This window comes from Sinocyclocheilus rhinocerous, unplaced genomic scaffold (assembly GCF_001515625.1).
Source record: "Sinocyclocheilus rhinocerous isolate Xijiao unplaced genomic scaffold, SAMN03320098_v1.1 scaffold1233, whole genome shotgun sequence".
Classification (NCBI taxonomy): domain Eukaryota; kingdom Metazoa; phylum Chordata; class Actinopteri; order Cypriniformes; family Cyprinidae; genus Sinocyclocheilus; species Sinocyclocheilus rhinocerous.
The window spans coordinates 77,037-95,736 of record NW_015639524.1 but is presented as its reverse complement, the minus strand read 5'-3'; the positions used below and the strand labels follow the sequence as shown (position 1 = coordinate 95,736).

Here is an 18,700-nt window from a genome sequence, read left to right as displayed (position 1 = left end):
GGCCTTTACGGTAACAAGCAACAAGCAACAAACACCATAAATTATATTTTCTCTTCACACCAACACAGCTGCGCATAAAATACACAAGACCAGTTTGATTGGTGCAGAGGGAAAGACGTGTGTGTGTGTGTGTGTGTGTGAGTGTGTGTGAAGGTGAATCCTAAGTAAACTGGTTTCTGTCAGGCATTTAAGACACCTTAACAGGATGATGATCTAAAACAAATTTGAGTAAACTTAGAGATAAAAACACAAATATTTATTCATTACTTTGAATGTACAAAGTTGTTTGCACCGCACTCTTTTGTCACTTAATATTTTGGTGCGTCAATCTATTAAATTACTTGTATAAAACCATTATTCACACTGAAAGCCGCGGATGAAAGCCTTCTTCAGTTTGTTAAACAGTTCAATCTCTTTTTTAAATCATGATTTGTCCTACTGGTGATTAATGTAAAATAAAACGCAGAAAGAAGACTATTTTTTTGTTGAGTGCGGATCTTGGTTTTATAACTTTGCACGTAGAAATGTGTCAACAGTATCATCCACACACACACACACACACACACACACACACACATATTATTTGAACTTTATTTGAATATTTGAACTCGATGTATAATCATTATAAAACGGCCTATTTGATAATGTTACAAAAGAAAACCTAAATTAAAAGCAGAACAACAAACACCATCACGTAAAAATACTTAAATTTAAATATCTTTATTTTTTTTTAGCATAACAGTAATAAGACTTCATAATAGGAATTTGGGGAAATGTGCTTAATTGTCTTTTTGCAAAAAGTTATTTAAATTCTTTAGATTTTAGAGTGAAATATGAGCCGCACGTGTTCTCGACAGGTCAGCAGCAGCAGCAGCAGGCCATGCTGAGGTTGTTAAAAACATGGATCATTAATCTTGTCTTGCTGGTTTCTGTGCACTGAGGCGACCTGAGAGGAAACAGGTTTGTCTCTCCAGGGCAAGGCAGACTTTATGCAAACAGTGTTCTAATTCCCACTTCATTCTCTTAAGCTTAAGAATCCCCCAGTTATTTCACCTTGACTAGTTAGCCACATCAGTTGGGGATTTCATGAGGAATTGCACAGAAGTGTTCTACACCTGCGATCATCGTTTAGCTGAAACAACCTGGAATTAAACACCCTAATGACAAGGGATGACTTTTAACTTTAAATTCCCTGTTATAATATACTATTATTGTAACAAACACCTAATAGTTGCTACATGCAAAAATGTGTGTATAGTGCCTAGTGTTGCACATCATGCAAACAGCAGCGAAATCCCATGGATACACTCCACCCTGAACATTTACTACAGTGGCAGCTAATGACATTCTCATGTAATGGCTCATGTTCACATAAAGCCACCATGAGAAAACCAAAGCATGGCCTATTGTTTATGAGGACCTCCTGATAATGCTTTTTTTGGCACTGCTTCATTGGCAGAAATAAACAGTATGTCTATACACTGCAATTTGCGTTATCTGATTCAGAGGAAAATTATAAATGTTTATTTTAAAGATAAGACAAAGTCTATCTATCCTTCCATTCATCCTTTTTATGTTATACATATAACTATAACTACAGAAATAAACCATTAGCTCTGAGGTAAGATCGCATAGGTGGTTAGGCAAGATTTAATGGTTTGTGTGCATGGAAAGTTACAATGGCCCGTTAGCGGTCTTCTGCTGAAAAGGCCGTGATGGCTGCCTCTGGCCAAACACATCACATGACTGCCTTTTATTACAATTCACAACACACACAAGCAAAGTTAAATCAAACACAATTTAATTATTTACTTTCCATAATTCCAAATTACGTTCATTGTTCACTGCATTACACTAAAGTAAGAGGAACATTAAAAATAGAAAACAAAAAAGTTGTGTTGAAAAGAAAGAAAGAAACGGAGAAATCAAAGAATTTAAAAAAAAGAAAAAGATAATTAATTATGTGCTGGCTCTCAAACAAAGACCATTGTCTAAACAGATTTAAACCTCGCTTTAACTGACCTAAGAGGAAAAAAAGCCCAAGATTATTTGCCAAAGCATTTGGTTTGAGAGACCGCATTAGCTGCTAATCCCTTCTGCTTGCGAGTGCCGTGTGGAGAGGTAGTTTTCTTTCCTGCTGCAAAGGACTTATTATAAGGCATTGGAGAGTTTTTAAGCTGGAAAGAAAATCTATGGGTCTTTTGGGGTGCTCGGCACAGAGGAAAAAATTTGGCTGCGCAACTTAAACATTCTGTACATTGTGTACGGGCTGTTAGTCGCCATCTTGAAAAGCACTTGAGCAAACAGCTGACATACATTTATTTGCTTCGTCTGCATTTCGTCCCCTGACAGAGTTGAAAGGCATTTTTGGTTTCCACAATGACAGGTTTTAACATAAAACACTGTTTTCTGCAGACCAGCACATGTGAGAGAAAAAAAGATACAAGTATCAACAGGTCAATTCAGCAAAGTTCTCAATGGCTTCATGTTTTCATTACAGTAGAGAGCTTGAATATTCTTGTGCCCTTAATAACCAGCATAGATCTGAGAAATTCACAATGCAATAAAGGACCGAAAACCATGAAAAGGAACAGAGCAAATCTGAAAGCTTGGCCTGATAATGCTGCATTTGATTGGATAGATTTGCAATCAAAAAGATAATGCACCAAACAGAAGGGAGGAAATTAATGTCTTTTAAGATGCAAGGCTGCCACTTTGGTGTTCCAGCAAACATAATAATGGTCCAATACGCATCAAAAACCATGCAGGCCAATACATTCAGACATCTCACTCCTAACAAAGAGAGATATCATTTAAAAGGCTCTGTAAAGTACAAATAACCTGGTACAGCAACGAGATAATGAGATGCAATTCGTAATAAAAGTAAACAAAAATGTGACAGCCCAAAAATGCCAGTTTGCCAGTATCCACAACCCTTCAATTTTTTTTTGTTGCATTGCTTAGGTTGCTGATTAACAAAATCGATCCTTTACATATTCGCTTTCAAACACACAACTAAATAATCCCATACACAGCAACTCACATACTTTGTCCACCACAAGGATATTTTCATCAGCAATTCAGTTCACTTTAATTTGCTGCTTTCATTGAATGGCTCAAAATATAGTCTTTTTCCTCAGCAGAAGTGTCTGAGACAGAACAAGTTTGGCCCGTCACCTCGAGGACAACCTGAAACCCTTGTGTGTCTCCTTTAGCAGCCGAACAGTTCTGATACACTGGGCAAAAGGAGTCCAGACCCCTGTGTTCACCATCACATGTGCAAAGATGGCAAAACAAACATTTCTAAGTACTTGCGTGTCTTTTTAAAAATATAGAATCCACTTTGAAAATGATCCATTTGACTATCAAGGCACATTTGGTTTCGACAGCCAGCGCTGCGGTTTCACTCAGTTTTATGCTGGTCTCTACGCAGGAATCATGGTTTTCCCACATCCACTGTGATTTTGGTGAATAGCTGGTCTTTCTCAATTGTAACAACCTTATATGTTAATGAATTGATCCCATCCCTTGCCATTGTTTGCCTTGTGTGAGCTATTCGGTCAAACCTGTGACAGGAAATGACAATTAACATTACCCAAAGCAGGACTATTTATAACCTTGTACATATATATATATATATATTTTTAATCGCTAAACAAATCTGGCATTCAACTGATACGAGGGGTTATCACTTTCAATTAAGTGTATGTAACAAAGTACTTTTTCACTCCCACACAATTTCATCTTTTAAATGTGGCAATGTATTTAACTAGTGAGATTATCAGAGTACGTAAGATTTACAGCTGTAATATGTTTAAATACCTCTGTGGATTGGGGTCGTTTTGTTTGTCCCGATCATGGCGGATCATTCTACATTTTCCAATGGTCCCATCAGGCCTTGATATAGACATCCCTTTGGAGGTAACCCTGTGAAAACATGCAGCTCGTATCAGCCTCTTTTCAGTCCATAATTAATACATCTGATTTAAAGCGTATTGGTCTAGAGACACATTATAAGTGGAGGAGAACAACACTGGACCCCAATGAAAAAAAAAGTCATTTTGAGACATTTCATTTTAGGTGAACTGTCTCTTTAAAAGAGTCAAAGAACATGATAGATACTGATCTTCCCTAATTCATGTAGATACAAGATGAACTTGTTTGATTGGAAATTGTCTTGCTTGACTTGTTAAGGTCTTCTGAGTTTTACAGAGTGCGTCAGTCAGGTTCTGGAAATGAAAATGTCATTCATTTTCTTTGAGACAGAGCTACTGCGAGTTCTGAGGTTGTTAATCGATGGTATACGCTTTTGCTGAAGCCATCAGTTCACATTATTTCAATTAATGTTTTAAATAATCATATTTAACAGTACTCTAGAATCCCTGGTAAAACTACATTACCTATATGATGCTGTATAGAAAATTCCACCAATCAGAGAGTCGCAGCAAGCAAATCGTCCCAAGCGAGGCATAAACGAGTCAGTGTCACCATGCTCTCAAAACACTTAAATATATATAAGTTTGTAATTCTCCTCATTACTGGTTGGCCTGGTTCATGGCTTATAGCGCTTTAACACTTAAACAAAGACTTTTTTTTATTCCTATTGGAAAAATGAATCAGAGTAACTGAAAAAGGGGGGCAGGCACCCTATTCACATTGTTCTGGAGTTGCCATGGTGCTAAAAACAAAATATATATTGTGTGTTTGAGTGGTCCAGACGCTACAGTGCTCTGGGTGGTTACTAATGCTTTCCTTCACCGGTTGTTTTAACTGCCAGGCAGAAGACTTAAAGCAATAGTGAGACTGCACTATCACCCAGTATTCTCTGGCTTTTCAAATATTAAAAGCAGTTTCCTGCTCTGCAAGTATTTTCCTTTTCCTGAATGCTCCACAGCAAAAACAAGGCTGCAGCTGAGCAGCTGACAAATGCAGGTGTTCATGCAGATGATGCAAGTTCACAATATTTCCCAGTCCAGTGTTAACTCTCCACTACCCTTTAAACAGTGGTGAAAGTCACACAAAAAACACACACACACACACACACACGCGAGAAACAAGACAGCTGTGGAAAATGACTCTTGGACATGCAAATAAGACGTTAAACAGCTATCGTCTTCCGTCTGCACCCTGACAAGCTGATGATAAGAGTTTTTATCTGCCATGTCCTGCTGTTGGCAGAATGCTCTTTATCTCCCAAACTGTTATGAACATAGAACCAGGAAATTTCAGTAATACTATGCTATTCATTTCAACTACATTACAGTTCAAATGTTTGAGGTCGTTAAGATTTTTTAAATGTTTTTTTTTTTTAAAGAAGTCTTCTGCTCGTCAAGGCTGTATTTATTTAAGAATACATTAAAAACTGTAATATTTTGAAATTGATATATTTTAAAAGATATTTTAAAATGTAATTTATTCCTTTGATGTTAAAGCTGAATTTTCAGCACCATTACTCCAGTCTTCAGAGTCACATGATCCTTCAAAAATCTAATAATTCTAATAATGGTGCTCAAGAAACATTTCTTATTTGTACGTGCTTTGTGATTTTGCAGTGCCATGCTGACAGTACAGCAACAGGATGTGTGATGCTTAAAATGGAACCCTCAGCTGAATTTATGTTTCCGGTTTTTGCTGGATCAGAGGTTTCCTATTATACTTGCAACTCCATTCACAGACAGTATTTTAATGTGGGTGTGCACAAATGTAAATACAAGGGAGGACATTTCACACTGTGATTTTCTGCCATTGTTTTCTCACCCTCATGATGTTCCAAACTTGTTTGCCATTATTTTCAGTAAGCAATATCTCTTCTATAATATCTTATATCTCACAATTCTGACTTTTTTCCCCCTCACAATTCAGAGTTTACATTTGGCAACTGACATTTTTCTCAGTTCAGAGTTTATATGAGAAAAAATTCTGAATTGTGAGATAAAAAGTCGCAATTACCTTTTTATTTATTTTTTATCCCATGGCAGTAACGGTTTATAAGAACTATAAACAGCTGTTGTATGGTACAAATCTGTGAAGGTTTATTTATTTAACACATTTTTGTATGTGCCACAGAAGAAAAAAAAAAACACTCAGTAGATGGGTCTGGAACGAGATGAGGGTGAGTAAATAAGTATAGAATTTTCATTTTTGGGTGGAGTATTTTTTTAAAGAGTTCTCTGACCTGTTAAATATGTCATCATCTTCTCCTCCCCAGCCCCAGTAGTTGTTTGGGAAGCCGTTGATCTTCAGATACTGTTCCTTGCTCAGGGATGACACGCCACCAAAGTACTGTACGTATGGCAACCTGTTGGAAACGGACAGAGAGAGATAGAAACACTGAGGAACAGTTGCGTGTTGGGTGGCAGTTGCTATATCAGGTGCAGAAGAAGTGCAGCATATAGCTTGATTTTTCTCTGCAGGGAAATTAGTGTTTCAATGACGGTGCACTAATGAGAACTGGCAGGGGGCTGAACATGAGCCCTTAAACATCTGCTGCCTCTGTGTTTTGCTGTAAGCCAGTTGGTCTTGTAAATGATCAGGTGGTGCCACTCCTACTAACCCAAACGTGTGATGGTTGACAGTGATAACCATAGCAATAGTTGGCCGTCAGGAAACACGCAGTTTAACCAGTTTGGTGTGAGATACCTTTGACCAAACTAAGAGCACCAGAAATTGTTATCTATTATTATGTCTGTAAAGAAATGAATTGATTCATTTATTCATTTATTAATAATAAAAATATTAATTAATAATACATTACAGTGTCTTGTGTTACATAATAAAATAAAATAAAAAATACCAAAATGTATCTAATATTTGTATTTCTAAAAAAATTATTTGTTAAACAGCAAGACCATTTCAAATTAAATAGGAAAAAAATTGTAGTTAGCTAACTAATGGTTTAAATATATCTTAGACAATATTTTCTATTTATTTTGTATTATTTTATAGAAATCACACTCACAAAGAGTTGCTTCTAGTTAAATAACTGGAAACTTTGCCATCTGAGCACGGCTTCAAAAATGTTAGCAATCCTGAATGTCAGCATAATCACAAGATCACCACTTGAACCTTCTACTCCGAGTTGCTATTATTTGTTTCTCTAGCCCTCTAATAACACTAAAATAGATACACACCTTTGCTGTTAATACCTACTATAAATCACTACATTATTTCATTGAAAGAGCTGCAGAGGGTTTATGAATTGATGAAAAGATCATATTTAATCAAATCATAAAAATGTCAAATTAAAATGAATACATTAAATAAAATGTCTACATTTGAAATAGTCCATTTGTTGACCTGTATGTCAATGTGACCATTAACTGACATCAGAGAACTGTGAACATGCGAATGTGTTGTTAAATTATTTAAAATTAGCATGGTATAACTGACTGAGAGGTGCTTTTGTCCCCAAATGGATTGCAAATTAATTTACATGAAAATTTACATAGCCATTCTATATTGTAAATATTCCAAGCTAAACACATTAGAATTTTTTAGAAAGGAAAATCTGAAAAGAGGAATCAGGGAGAATCAGTAAATGATGAATAACTTACTGCCATTGTGTGAATAATTAGTAATCATGTAATTTATTAAAAAGTAACTATATGTATCTGATATGAGCATTTAAAATGTAATATAATCTAATTACAAGTACTGCATTTTTTAAATCTGATTACGTAATCCAGATTACATGTAATCATTAGTAACCCAGCACTGGTAAATGATAATATAACTTAATTTTTGGGTGGACTGTCCCTTTAGAAACGGCCAGGTAAAGTGAACATGCATTCAAAATAACATTCAAAGTAACACAAAATGCATAGAGAGGGAAACAAGTACATTTAAATACATTAAAATTCAAACACAGGACAATTATAGAGGAAAGCATGCCAAAGCACACTTGTTTTTTAAGCCAACTGTCTGTCCAATCTTCACGGCATTCGTTATCATTTGACAGCTATTTTGCTTAGTTTCTACATAATTGTCTCTACACAAATGTGTCTCAGTTTGAAATTAATGAGCAAACACTATCCTACATCAGGTTCTGGCTCGCTCTCGTCTGACGTTCTTTCGCACAGTAACTCTTGAAAATTACAAATGACATCCAGATGCTTTTGAAGTTCTGTGGGGAAAAAAAAAGCCGCCCAGCTCCTGCGGCCCATGCTAGCAGTGGTGAATGCTGTAAAGACCTTATAAAAGACTGCCGACATAGGTTACAAAAGAGCAACACAACTGCTTCAGTGTGTGGGAGTTTAAAACCTAACCTTTATCATTTCCTCATTACACACTGTAAATACCAAAGGACACACGTGAGCACACACACGCCTTCACATACATCATACTCATGTTACACGGAACTTGTGCTGGAGGTCACTGGTACAAGCCGCTCCAACAAGCTACAGTTTCATTTCAGACAGACAGTTGAGCTCTCAATGGACCCTAATGGGAATCATGTGTGACGTCGCTAGAATATTCCCATTCAAACGCCACTACTTTATCATTTATCTGACGCTTTTATCTAAAGTGACTTACTTATTACAGGACAAAGTCCTGCTGGCGTAACCTAAGGTTAAAGGATATTCTGGATTAAATATGACCTGGTTAAATCAACAGCATCTGTGGCCTGTTATGGATTACCAATGAAAATAAAGTTGACTCATCCCTCAGTAAAAATTAATGAAAAACACATTTACAGCAAATTTAACCCAGAATATTCTTTTAAGAACACAATGGTCATAGACCAACCACTGAGAGTCTGATCCTACAACATTTGGATTTTTCTCATATTTTCACATCAAAGCTCAGGACTACATATATCTTAGACTTAAAGTAGATATAGGTGTAATTTGGTATATACCATGGAAATGAACAATTACCATATTTATATACAGTGGTATTTAGAAGAGAGAGTTGTTTTATATCTCTATGACTGTATATCCATTAAAAAACTTAAACTTTAAAAGACATTTTAATGTTTTTGAATGAAATCTCTTATGCTCGAACTTTTAAACCATAGTGTAAGACAATAAAGTATTTTTTTCCAGAAAAAGAAAATGATTATATATAAAAGTCTATGGCAATAAAAAATACTGTAATGCAGTACTGTCTGCTGATATTCATGTAAATATGTACACCGCAGTATATAAATTTGCACATACATACAGCCAACATGCTACTCCAAGGTATTTCAGAGAATAACTTGTCCAAATACCATGTGCAAACAAACCATGTTTGTTCCATATTACCTGTGTATTGAAAATACACCATTAAGTCACAACATGAGATAACAGTCAACAAAGACCAGAAATACCTGAATCCAAACTTGTCCATAGATACAGACAGATGCCTGGGCTGATTGTAGCACTTGTAGAAGTTGCGGTCATCCATTGGGATGAGGTCTACATCACTGAAGACAAAACAATCGTAGTCATACTCCTTCACAGCCTCAGCGTAACCAACGTTGAGCAGTTTGGCGCGGTTGAACGTATCCTCGCCGTCCTGTCATTAAAAGAGAGAGAGGGGTCAGAGGATGATACAAAGCTGAAAAATACACATTAAATACAAATGAAATCACATATGAGAGGGTGGTGGAAGAAATGTGTTACAATGTCTATAAAGCAGTGTGATTTATAGCTGACCTTTCGTGCCATAAAAATGAAATGAGTGTTTGCTAAAGCGGGTGTCTATGTTTAAACTAATAAAATCAGAACACTTGTGCTTGCTGTATGGGAGCACGTCACTGCTATCAGTTTAATCTTTCACAACATGGTTGGCAGGTGACAAAAACTGACAAAAACAGAACACCCGTAACGCACACTTTTCCAAAAAGCCTACATTTCCTTTACTAAGTGAGCTTTTCAGTAGGGAAAGATAAATGACCTGTAACAATCTGAATGGGCAGATATTGAAGCGAATAATCTCAGAGAAAATAATTTATTTATTACAATACACACTTCCTTATGCAGGTTTTGAAAGTTATCCATTATTTAAAAGTAGTACAACAAGAAGTCATCCTTTCTACTGTTAATCAAATACAATCAAATTGGAATTTTCATGTGAATGATGTTTAAAATAAAAATTACAACAATACAGTTTTAAAATTGGATTATTAAACAACATAATTGCCCATTATTAGTTATTGGCCAGAAAGTATTATATTGGTCTATTTTAATGGTATATAACTAAATTCCTACTAGTTCTACAAGGGTAAAAACGTTTTACTGGATAGAAACTACTTTTTTTAGCTTTTGTGTGGAAGTTGACATGGATTTCACACAATTCCTTGCACAACAGAAAAGATTGCCATGTCTGACAACAGTAACTAATGAATTTGAGCTGTTTTTAACAAAAAAGGGACCATGGTAATCATAGTGTCTGGCAAAATATGCTAGTTGCTGTTACAACGATAAAGCTAATATGGTATTATGTGGTATTTGCCACCACTGCTATTATAAAAAGAAAGAAAGAAAGAAAGAAAGATAGAAAGAAAGAGACAACGATTTTGAAGGCTTCTTCCACTGTGGTTGTAGAAGATCTTATACTAATTAATTAAATATATAAATTTTACAGCAGGGCTTCCCAAAACTGGGGTTTGCAAATTTAATTACATTGTAAAATGTATAATTAAAAGAATTCAATATTTTATTCGGTTACCTGCATGTCATGTGACCATTACCCAACATTAGAGAACATTAGAGCTTTGGGAAGCCCTGTTTTACAGTAATAAAATACGTTTCAATGTTTCTTTGTGTTTTCAGTGGTGGAATCTATGGTTACCATGGTACATTTTTGTAAAGAAGATCTTGGAAAGCCCAAATATGATATTCCAAGGTGACTCATTTCCAACTGTCATTCAAATCTTTCTGCTGGCTTTGGGCCTTCGGCTCATGATTTATAGATGCACTCTCTGTCTGGAGCCCACCTTTTCTTCCTCTGAAGAGCATCACGGCGGCACTTGAGCTTGTGTAATGAAATTTAATGACGGCGGAGCCTCAGGAGCCCAGAGCTATCTGTTAACCTCCTTGCACCCGACAGAGAGTAGCAATCCTCTCTTTTATAACACAGCAAACTCAAACAAGCTGCCCTAAATTAACTGAGATACGCTTGTTCTAGTGGAGCAGACGACATCCACGATTGATTCAGAAGATGTGGCCTGTGCATTCAAAGCGAGACTTGGCTTTGAAGAACCAGATCGTCCTGTTCTATGGCCATCTTTTGAGTCGACATAATGTAGTGTTCTCACATGTCAACAACCAGATCTGATCGTCGACCTGCAATGTGTCACTGGAGGATTCATTTACATTTTAGGGAGTTAAAAAAAAAAACCCTTGAGGAATCAAAACACAAAGAACTGAAAGTGAAGAAGAGCTTCATTGTTCATATAGCACAGATGTAAGTAGCACAAATAGATGCACACTTCAGAAAATAGGACAGCAGAGAAAATAAATACAGGCTAATCAATTAAAAAAAGACAACTCTGTCATTATTTTCTCACCCTCATTTAATTTAATTTAATTCATTTAACAGTGTTTAACAGAAAAATTAGCAACATATGGGACTGCAATGTCATAAGGAGGAGTAAATAATTATAAAGCATGTTTGGATTAATATAACTTTTCACCAGTAAATAAATAGATAACCTTTAAAAAGTCACCAGTCTTTCAAAAAGATTAGATAAAGTGATTAAATTACGCTTTGGCAACACAAAACAGCTATTTTTGGCAGAGAACTGCCATCCATGGTAAAATGAGGAACTTAAGAGAGTGAGAGACTTAGGCCAGAGAAAGAGAGAAAATAAGGAAGGAAAAAGAAACCGACAAAGAGAAAACAGATAATCAAGAAGCCAACATTACCATTCGTTAGACGCAGCCAGGGAAGCGTAGTGTGATTGGCCAGATAAAGAGCAAGCAGACGTCTCACCTTTTCCTGAGCGCAAGGGCCTCTGATGCGCATAAAAGGGGTTCGGTTTGAACAGGAAGAAGGGAAGGAATGTAGGATGAAAGGGTGAAAAAAAATAAATGCAAGGTGCAGAGAAAAGAAGGGTGTGGCAAAGAGAGCAAGAGAATAATTAGAAAGAACAATCAAGTAACACTTCAGAGAAGACACAATCAGAGAAGACCACCGACAAGTCCAAAACCTTCTTGGCGAGCACATTAGGATGCTTTTAGTGCAAAGCCGCACAGAATGATACACATTAGTCATTTTGTTTACTTAGAAAATTCCCAAACCACTGATAACTGATTGTTTGAAATGGATTCGATGAAGACATCTGTTCTCTGAGAGTCCCAAATAAAAGAGAGACAAGAACCGCAGCACTGTGTCTCACCTCGTTCCAGTCTGTAATGTCATGGGTATTTACTGAAAGACGACAACAGACCGCTCAACGTTTTTTTGAAAGCACGCCCAGCCTCAAACAGCAGCTGTCTCTATCACAGTCTGGGGAAACTACTGTGTAATGTACCTCGCTTTAACACTGATTAGCTGTACTTTTTTCTGATGGCGAGAAATAGCTAAAGAATTCCCAAACTCAAGGATGCAACCAGATATTTAAGATTATGGTGATCAAATGTAAATGTTTGAGTCCATTGAAAAAAATACTATTCACTAAATAATCCCCAATCTGAATATTGAGACTCCATCACCTTTTGTTCTTCTCTTACACATGAAGCTTGGCACTAGGGCTGTGACGGTATGGGATTTTTTCTTACCGCGGTGAAGAAGCAACAAATCACGCGCTTTGACGGTTAATATGTTTATTATGTTAATAATTAGAATTTTTCAAAGCGAATACGAAACGAAATAGCCTATTGCATCATCCCGTAAATAATTGGGCAAAACTTATGGATACGCCAATCAATGCTCTGAATCACTGCTGCCCATTTACATGATCAAGATAAGATAGCCTAATATAAGACTTTATTGATCCCGAGCTGGAGAAATTCGCTTGTTACAGCAGTGCTGTGGTGATGATGGTGATGACCTCAACACCGCGGTCGGCATCTCATTACTGCGGTAATGCGGTTATCATCACAGCCTTACATGGCACTGTGTACTGCATAATGGCCTGCCATGTTGTTCCTCATTTGTAAGTTGCTTTGGATAAAAGCATCTGCTACAATACTAAATGTAAACGTATGTAGCATGACCTCCTCAAAGTAGGGATGTCAAGGGCCCGATACCGATACCAGTATCGGTATCGGTGCATCCCTAAAAAGTACTGGTGCTTTTGCACAATATCAGTTAACCAATTTCGCAAGCTTGTAATTGTCAAACTTACATAGCATCAAATAGGTATTCATGCATTCTATCAATTGTAACACTTTACTATGAGGTTCCATTTGTTAACATTAACTAACAATGAACAATATATTTGCTACAGTATTTATTCATCTTTGTTAATGTTAATTAATAAAAAATACAACTGTTCATTGTTAGTGCATGTTAGCTCAGGTCTATTAAATAACATTAATAGATAAAATGTTTAGTTTGAATTATGTATAAGTTCATGTTGGAATCAACATTAAGTAAGATTAAGAAATGCTTTAGAAGGATTATTCATTGTTAGTCCATGTTAACTAATGTAGCTAACTAATTTTAACAAATGGAACCTTATTGTAAAGTGTTACCATTTAAAATATATGAGTGACTTATTTTACACAATTAATGGAATTTTTTTTGTCAAAATAATGGAAGCTTACATGTAAATAAAATGTATTTGCTAAATTAAAAATGGCAAAAATTTTAATCAAATAATGGAAGAAATAAGTGTTCAATAAGATATTAGCTTTTGCTGTAGGAGTCAAAATTAATCATCTGTGCAAATATCAGTAAAGCAGTATCAATATTCATTACAAGCATGTATGTAATTGTAAACAGCCATGTTTGTGAGCTACATTACTCAAAATGGCCAATGAGAGAGAAATTAGGATTTTGAGAGAAGAGTTAACTTAGCAAAACACATGCCAAACTTCATGCCCCGGCACGCCCACGTGACAGAGAGTTTACATTCCAGATAACACAACAGAGTAGACAATGTAGATTAAAGAAGTAAAAGATATTACAAAACACAGCTTTAAGAGGAAGGAACTCATCATTAATGATAACAACCAGATTAAAACATTTGTCTATTTCAACAAACTAGCACAGATATTTAACCTCTTGACTCCACTACCACAGGCCTTTGAACCCTTCTGCAATTGCAGATTACGCACTCGTGACTCGCAGGTCAAAGACTGCATAAGTTTTACTGCACTGGTTGAAAGACAAACCTGGTTGATGACGTAGACACCGTAGTCCAGTTGCTGGCGCTGGAGGATGGGGTGTAGATAATACAGCCAGTACTTCAGGTGCTCGTCGCGGTTCCTGAAAGGGATGATGATTGCCACCTTCTGCTGGGCGATGCAGTCTGTGGGTTTAAACCGTCCACCGGGCTGCAACGTTGGGTTCTCTGACCTCACCAGGTCTAGGGAGACCGGGCCAGAAAACTCTACCCGCATTGGACCCACTAGAAGAACCAAGACACAAATTACATGCTTTATTATGGAGACATAAAACTTATTTTTTAAAAAGCAATACTTATATTGGATAATTCCGACCATTAAAAAAACAACCAAGCGCTACCTTGTGTCTTAAAGTAAACCCTCTCTCCTCAGAGAACTCATTATTATTCATCGCACTATGGTGTATCCAATTACATTATCATGCTACTGTTGCTACAAGCAACAGTGTCAATGTTGTCTGACAAAAGAGAAAGATAGCCGAAACAAAATAACCATGTCACAAAGCTTCTCGGCCAATTTTTCCATTACGACACAGGGCTTCAGTGAAGCCAATTAATCAGCATCAGTAGATAATGTAAAAACTACCATATAACACTCATGCAAGAGACATTAATTTGCTGTATTGTCAACAAAGCATTACACAAAGGGGTAAATGTAACAACCAGAGTCACAGCAGCTGTAAAACCGTGCTTTTGTGTTTGGAATCTGGACAGAGGGAACACAAAGTGACAGGTCACATCATTTATTACGACCACAAATTTCTCAGAAATACTACACTGTGCTGAATCATTATATACTGGCAAAATGTAAACTCGTATGTGGATTCGTTATACAAAGACTTTTTATTTAAAAACAACCAATCTAAAACAGCCGAGATGCACAAAAATGGGTGAATTTAAAACTGCCCAGAACATATCTAGGCATATTTAACCCCAAATTCAATTGGAAAAATATGTATATTTTGAATAAAGAAAGTAAAGCCTATTTTTCAGTTGTAGTTGTCATCTCAGTAAATTTAGAAATGGCATGAAAATGTGTGCATGCCGGTCAAAAGTTTGGGATCACTGAGATTTCTAAATGTATTTAAAAAGGGTCTCTTATGATTTATGCTTTTTTCAGTGTTCTTTGATGAATCCAAAGCTCAAAAGAACAGCATTTATTTGAAAGGAAATGTATGTAACATTATAAAATGTCTTTACCGTCACTTTTGATCAATTGAATATAAAATAAGAGGTAATTGCGACTTTTTATCTCACAATTCTGACTTTTTTTTCTCAGAATTGTGATACAAACTCGCAATTCTGACTTTTTTTCTCAGAATTGCGTGGTATAAACTCACAATTGCGAGTTAAAAATTCATAATTGTGAGATATAAACTCGCAATTCTGAGAAATAAAGTCAGAACTGCGAGATATAAACTCACAATTCTGACTTTTTTTCTAACAATTGCGAGTTTATATCTCGTAATTCTGACTTTTTTTTCTCAGAATTGTGAGATAAAAACTCGCAATTTCGAGTTATAAAGTCAGAATTGTGAGATAATAGCTATATATTATGTAAACAAAAACTTTTATTTTGAATGCGATTAATCGCTTGACAGCACTGATATATTTATACACAATTACACAAACACACACATATTATCTCTCTCTCTCTTGAACAAGTTCCCAGAAATCAACTCTACACAAATAAAACAGCAGCTCACCCAATCGAGGTGGATTGTCAGGGCATGTTTCCAGCTTTCTCTCAGTCTCTGTGACATTAGACACAGGTGGCAGACTGCTCTCCTCTGTAGCGACTCTCTGTTCGGTCAGTTTCCTGTGGATCTGAGGGTTTTGCTGATTTTGTACAAAGGTTTGCCTTGAATCTGAATTTCTCATATAATATATGACAGTGACAGAGATGTGTAGGAAACATAGAAACACCACTAGAGAGCAAGTCCTGTGTAGAAGATTGAAATTCCCAGACGCATCCCGCATTGTAGTAATCCTGGAGATGGCAATGTATATTCTTTTTTTTTTTTTTTTGGTTGTTATATACAATCTAACGTTAACACAATCGATCACTTACTATGTACTTTCTACTTCCTGGGGTTTTTGGGTAACATCGAATATTTATATACAAATTTACAGGTTAAAAACTCTGTCAAATTCTGTTTTAATTATAAAATTATATACAATTTTATATAAATATATATGTCTTATATAAACATCTCACCCGATTCCACTAAATCTTAAATAATTCAACAGCTTAGCTCACTTCTCCGCTAGTAACACGCGATCCACTAACTGTTACATCTGGCTTATTTCCTTTCCTACAGCGTTCTTACATTCCCGATCATGATGGACGTTTAAACGTTTATAAACTCACGAAAACAGCAATACAACTCTCCTTCAGATCCAGAAGAAGTCAAAAGTCCGCCGAAAGAATATTAAAAACCCACATCTCAAAAATCCCGGATGTTTTACATGATAAATCTCCGTGCCAGAACGATCCGCTATAATGATATCGGAAGGGAGATGGCGATAAGTTTCCGGACAAACTCCAAAGCAGTTTTTACAGTAACGCGTAGAGCTTTCAGATAGGTTCATAAGTTCTGGGGGAAGAGTTGAGCTCGGCTTGTAAAAGTCTCTGATCTCTAAACACTCTGCAGGCAAATTTGCTGTTGACTTATGACTTGTAGATAGGCCAATGAGCTAGTTGCGTCATCATGTGAAGCCAGCTACAGAGAGAGGAAGTCAGAATCCAGCTTCACAATAAAAGCCTTCTCTGCGCGCTTCAGTTTACTCCTCGGATGACTTAGCTCAGTCAGATGTTATTTGTGAAACCAGTAGGAAACACAAAGACAAAAACTGCATGGTTGGTCAAAAATAAATTTAATTAAATATTAATAAATGAATATGTTTAGTTATACGTTGGTTTGTTTATTTAACAATACTTTAAATCTACTATTTTATAATGTGACCGCATAGTTTTTATTTTTATACTTTCTGTTTTTTTTATTTACTCCAAAGAGAAAGGAAAACTTGAAATCGCATCATATGACCACTTTAAATTTTACTTTCCGCGTTTGCTATTTTACATCAAATAAAAATTAGAGAGAGAGAGAATGATGCATTGGCAGCTAGACGGAAATATATATATATATATATATATTTATTTATTTATTTTTTTTTTATCAATTTTATTTTTGAGTTTGAAAAAGTTTTACAGAGTTACATTTTGTGTTCAGGGTGTACTTGTATCTTTCAGAGACGAATTTGAATTTAACAGCTCTAGTCATGTGACTATTTACGCCAGCTAGGAAAAAGTTTAACTGAAAAAAAAGTACACCCTGAACACAAAATGTAACTCTGTAAAACTTTTTCAAACTCAAAAATAAAATTGGCACAAATATTACCAATGGGATTAAATTGTTTATTAAAAAAATGAATAAAATAAAATAATAAGAATGGAAATGGCCTAAAAATGATGTAGGCCTATAGATGGGTTGCTCATGTTTGAGTTAGAAATAAATTCTTAAAGTTTGTTACTTCCCAGATTCATTCTTTCATGCAGAATGGCCAGTGCTTCACACGTAGATGTTCAGCGCACCCTTGTGGCCACAAAGAATATAACAATATGTTTGTAAAATAAAGCGGCATGTTAGGATGGAGCAAAACAAAATCAAACAAACCGTTGTTATACCCCTGCTGAGCATGTTTACTTAAGTGAGATTTAGCATGTTAAAAAGCATAACAGAACATTATTATTGCCTTGGTAGATCATTTGCTGCAGACACAACTGTGTAGTAACAGTTTTTATTTGATACACATTCATATACATAGGTGATATTTAAACTTTTAACCATTTGAGAGCACCTTTAAAAAACTGTTGAAGACTCTCTTCTGCAAGCACCATAAAATAGCACCTTCTATTAACCCTAAAAAACGAATTTCCATTCATTAATGAAATTGGTTTAAAAGTTAAAATAATAAAAGTCATTGTATTTGACAAAAACAATGACAACCTTTTACATTTGGTGTTTTTATACATCTTATATACATATATCAGCTAATTGCAGAATAATACATAAGTTATTACACAACACATAAGAAATTATGAAATGCCAAGTGATTGAACCAGGAAAAAGGATACCTTTTTGCCAAAGTTGTGTCCCAAAGTTGTAATTTATTTTTTTATTTTATTACTTTTTTTACAAGAAGATTTCTACTAAAATTGTTTCATCAATATTCAAATATTTTTTTTCAGTCATACTTTTAGGACCTGATTAAAACACACTTTTCATTAGACCCATTTTAATTTGATTAGGAAGACGTGATTTTCAATACCAGATTTCAGTACCAGATGCCTCTTCTTAGGAAAAACTGGATTGTTAAAAGTGTGAAGAAAAAAAAAAACCAGACATAATGTAATGGAAA

The 18,700-nt window shown here is 35.6% G+C and overlaps 1 protein-coding gene across 1 annotated transcript; it reads right to left on the bottom strand.

Moving 5' to 3' along the window:
* Positions 1-1,581: 1,581 nt before the first annotated feature.
* Positions 1,582-16,940, bottom strand: LOC107751321 (beta-1,4-galactosyltransferase 1-like). The gene is made up of 6 exons (XM_016566997.1): positions 15,985-16,940; positions 14,268-14,503; positions 9,311-9,498; positions 6,176-6,298; positions 3,823-3,927; positions 1,582-3,566 (listed from the first exon to the last, which is right to left on the bottom strand). Exons 1-6 carry the CDS (start codon positions 16,256-16,258, stop codon positions 3,437-3,439), a joined length of 1,056 nt encoding a protein of 351 aa, XP_016422483.1. The 5' UTR covers positions 16,259-16,940; the 3' UTR covers positions 1,582-3,436.
* Between the last annotated feature and the right edge of the window lie 1,760 nt (positions 16,941-18,700).

Coding starts and splice junctions, on each gene's coding strand:
- LOC107751321 (XM_016566997.1), bottom strand. CDS start 16,258: ATGCGGGATGCGTCTGGGAATTTCAATCTTCTACACAGGACTTGCTCT. Junction 9,499..14,267: donor GTGTCTACGTCATCAACCAG/GTTTGTCTTTCA, acceptor TTTTAATGACAG/GACGGCGAGGATACGTTCAA. Junction 6,299..9,310: donor ATGGACAAGTTTGGATTCAG/GTATTTCTGGTC, acceptor CGTTTCCAACAG/GTTGCCATACGTACAGTACT.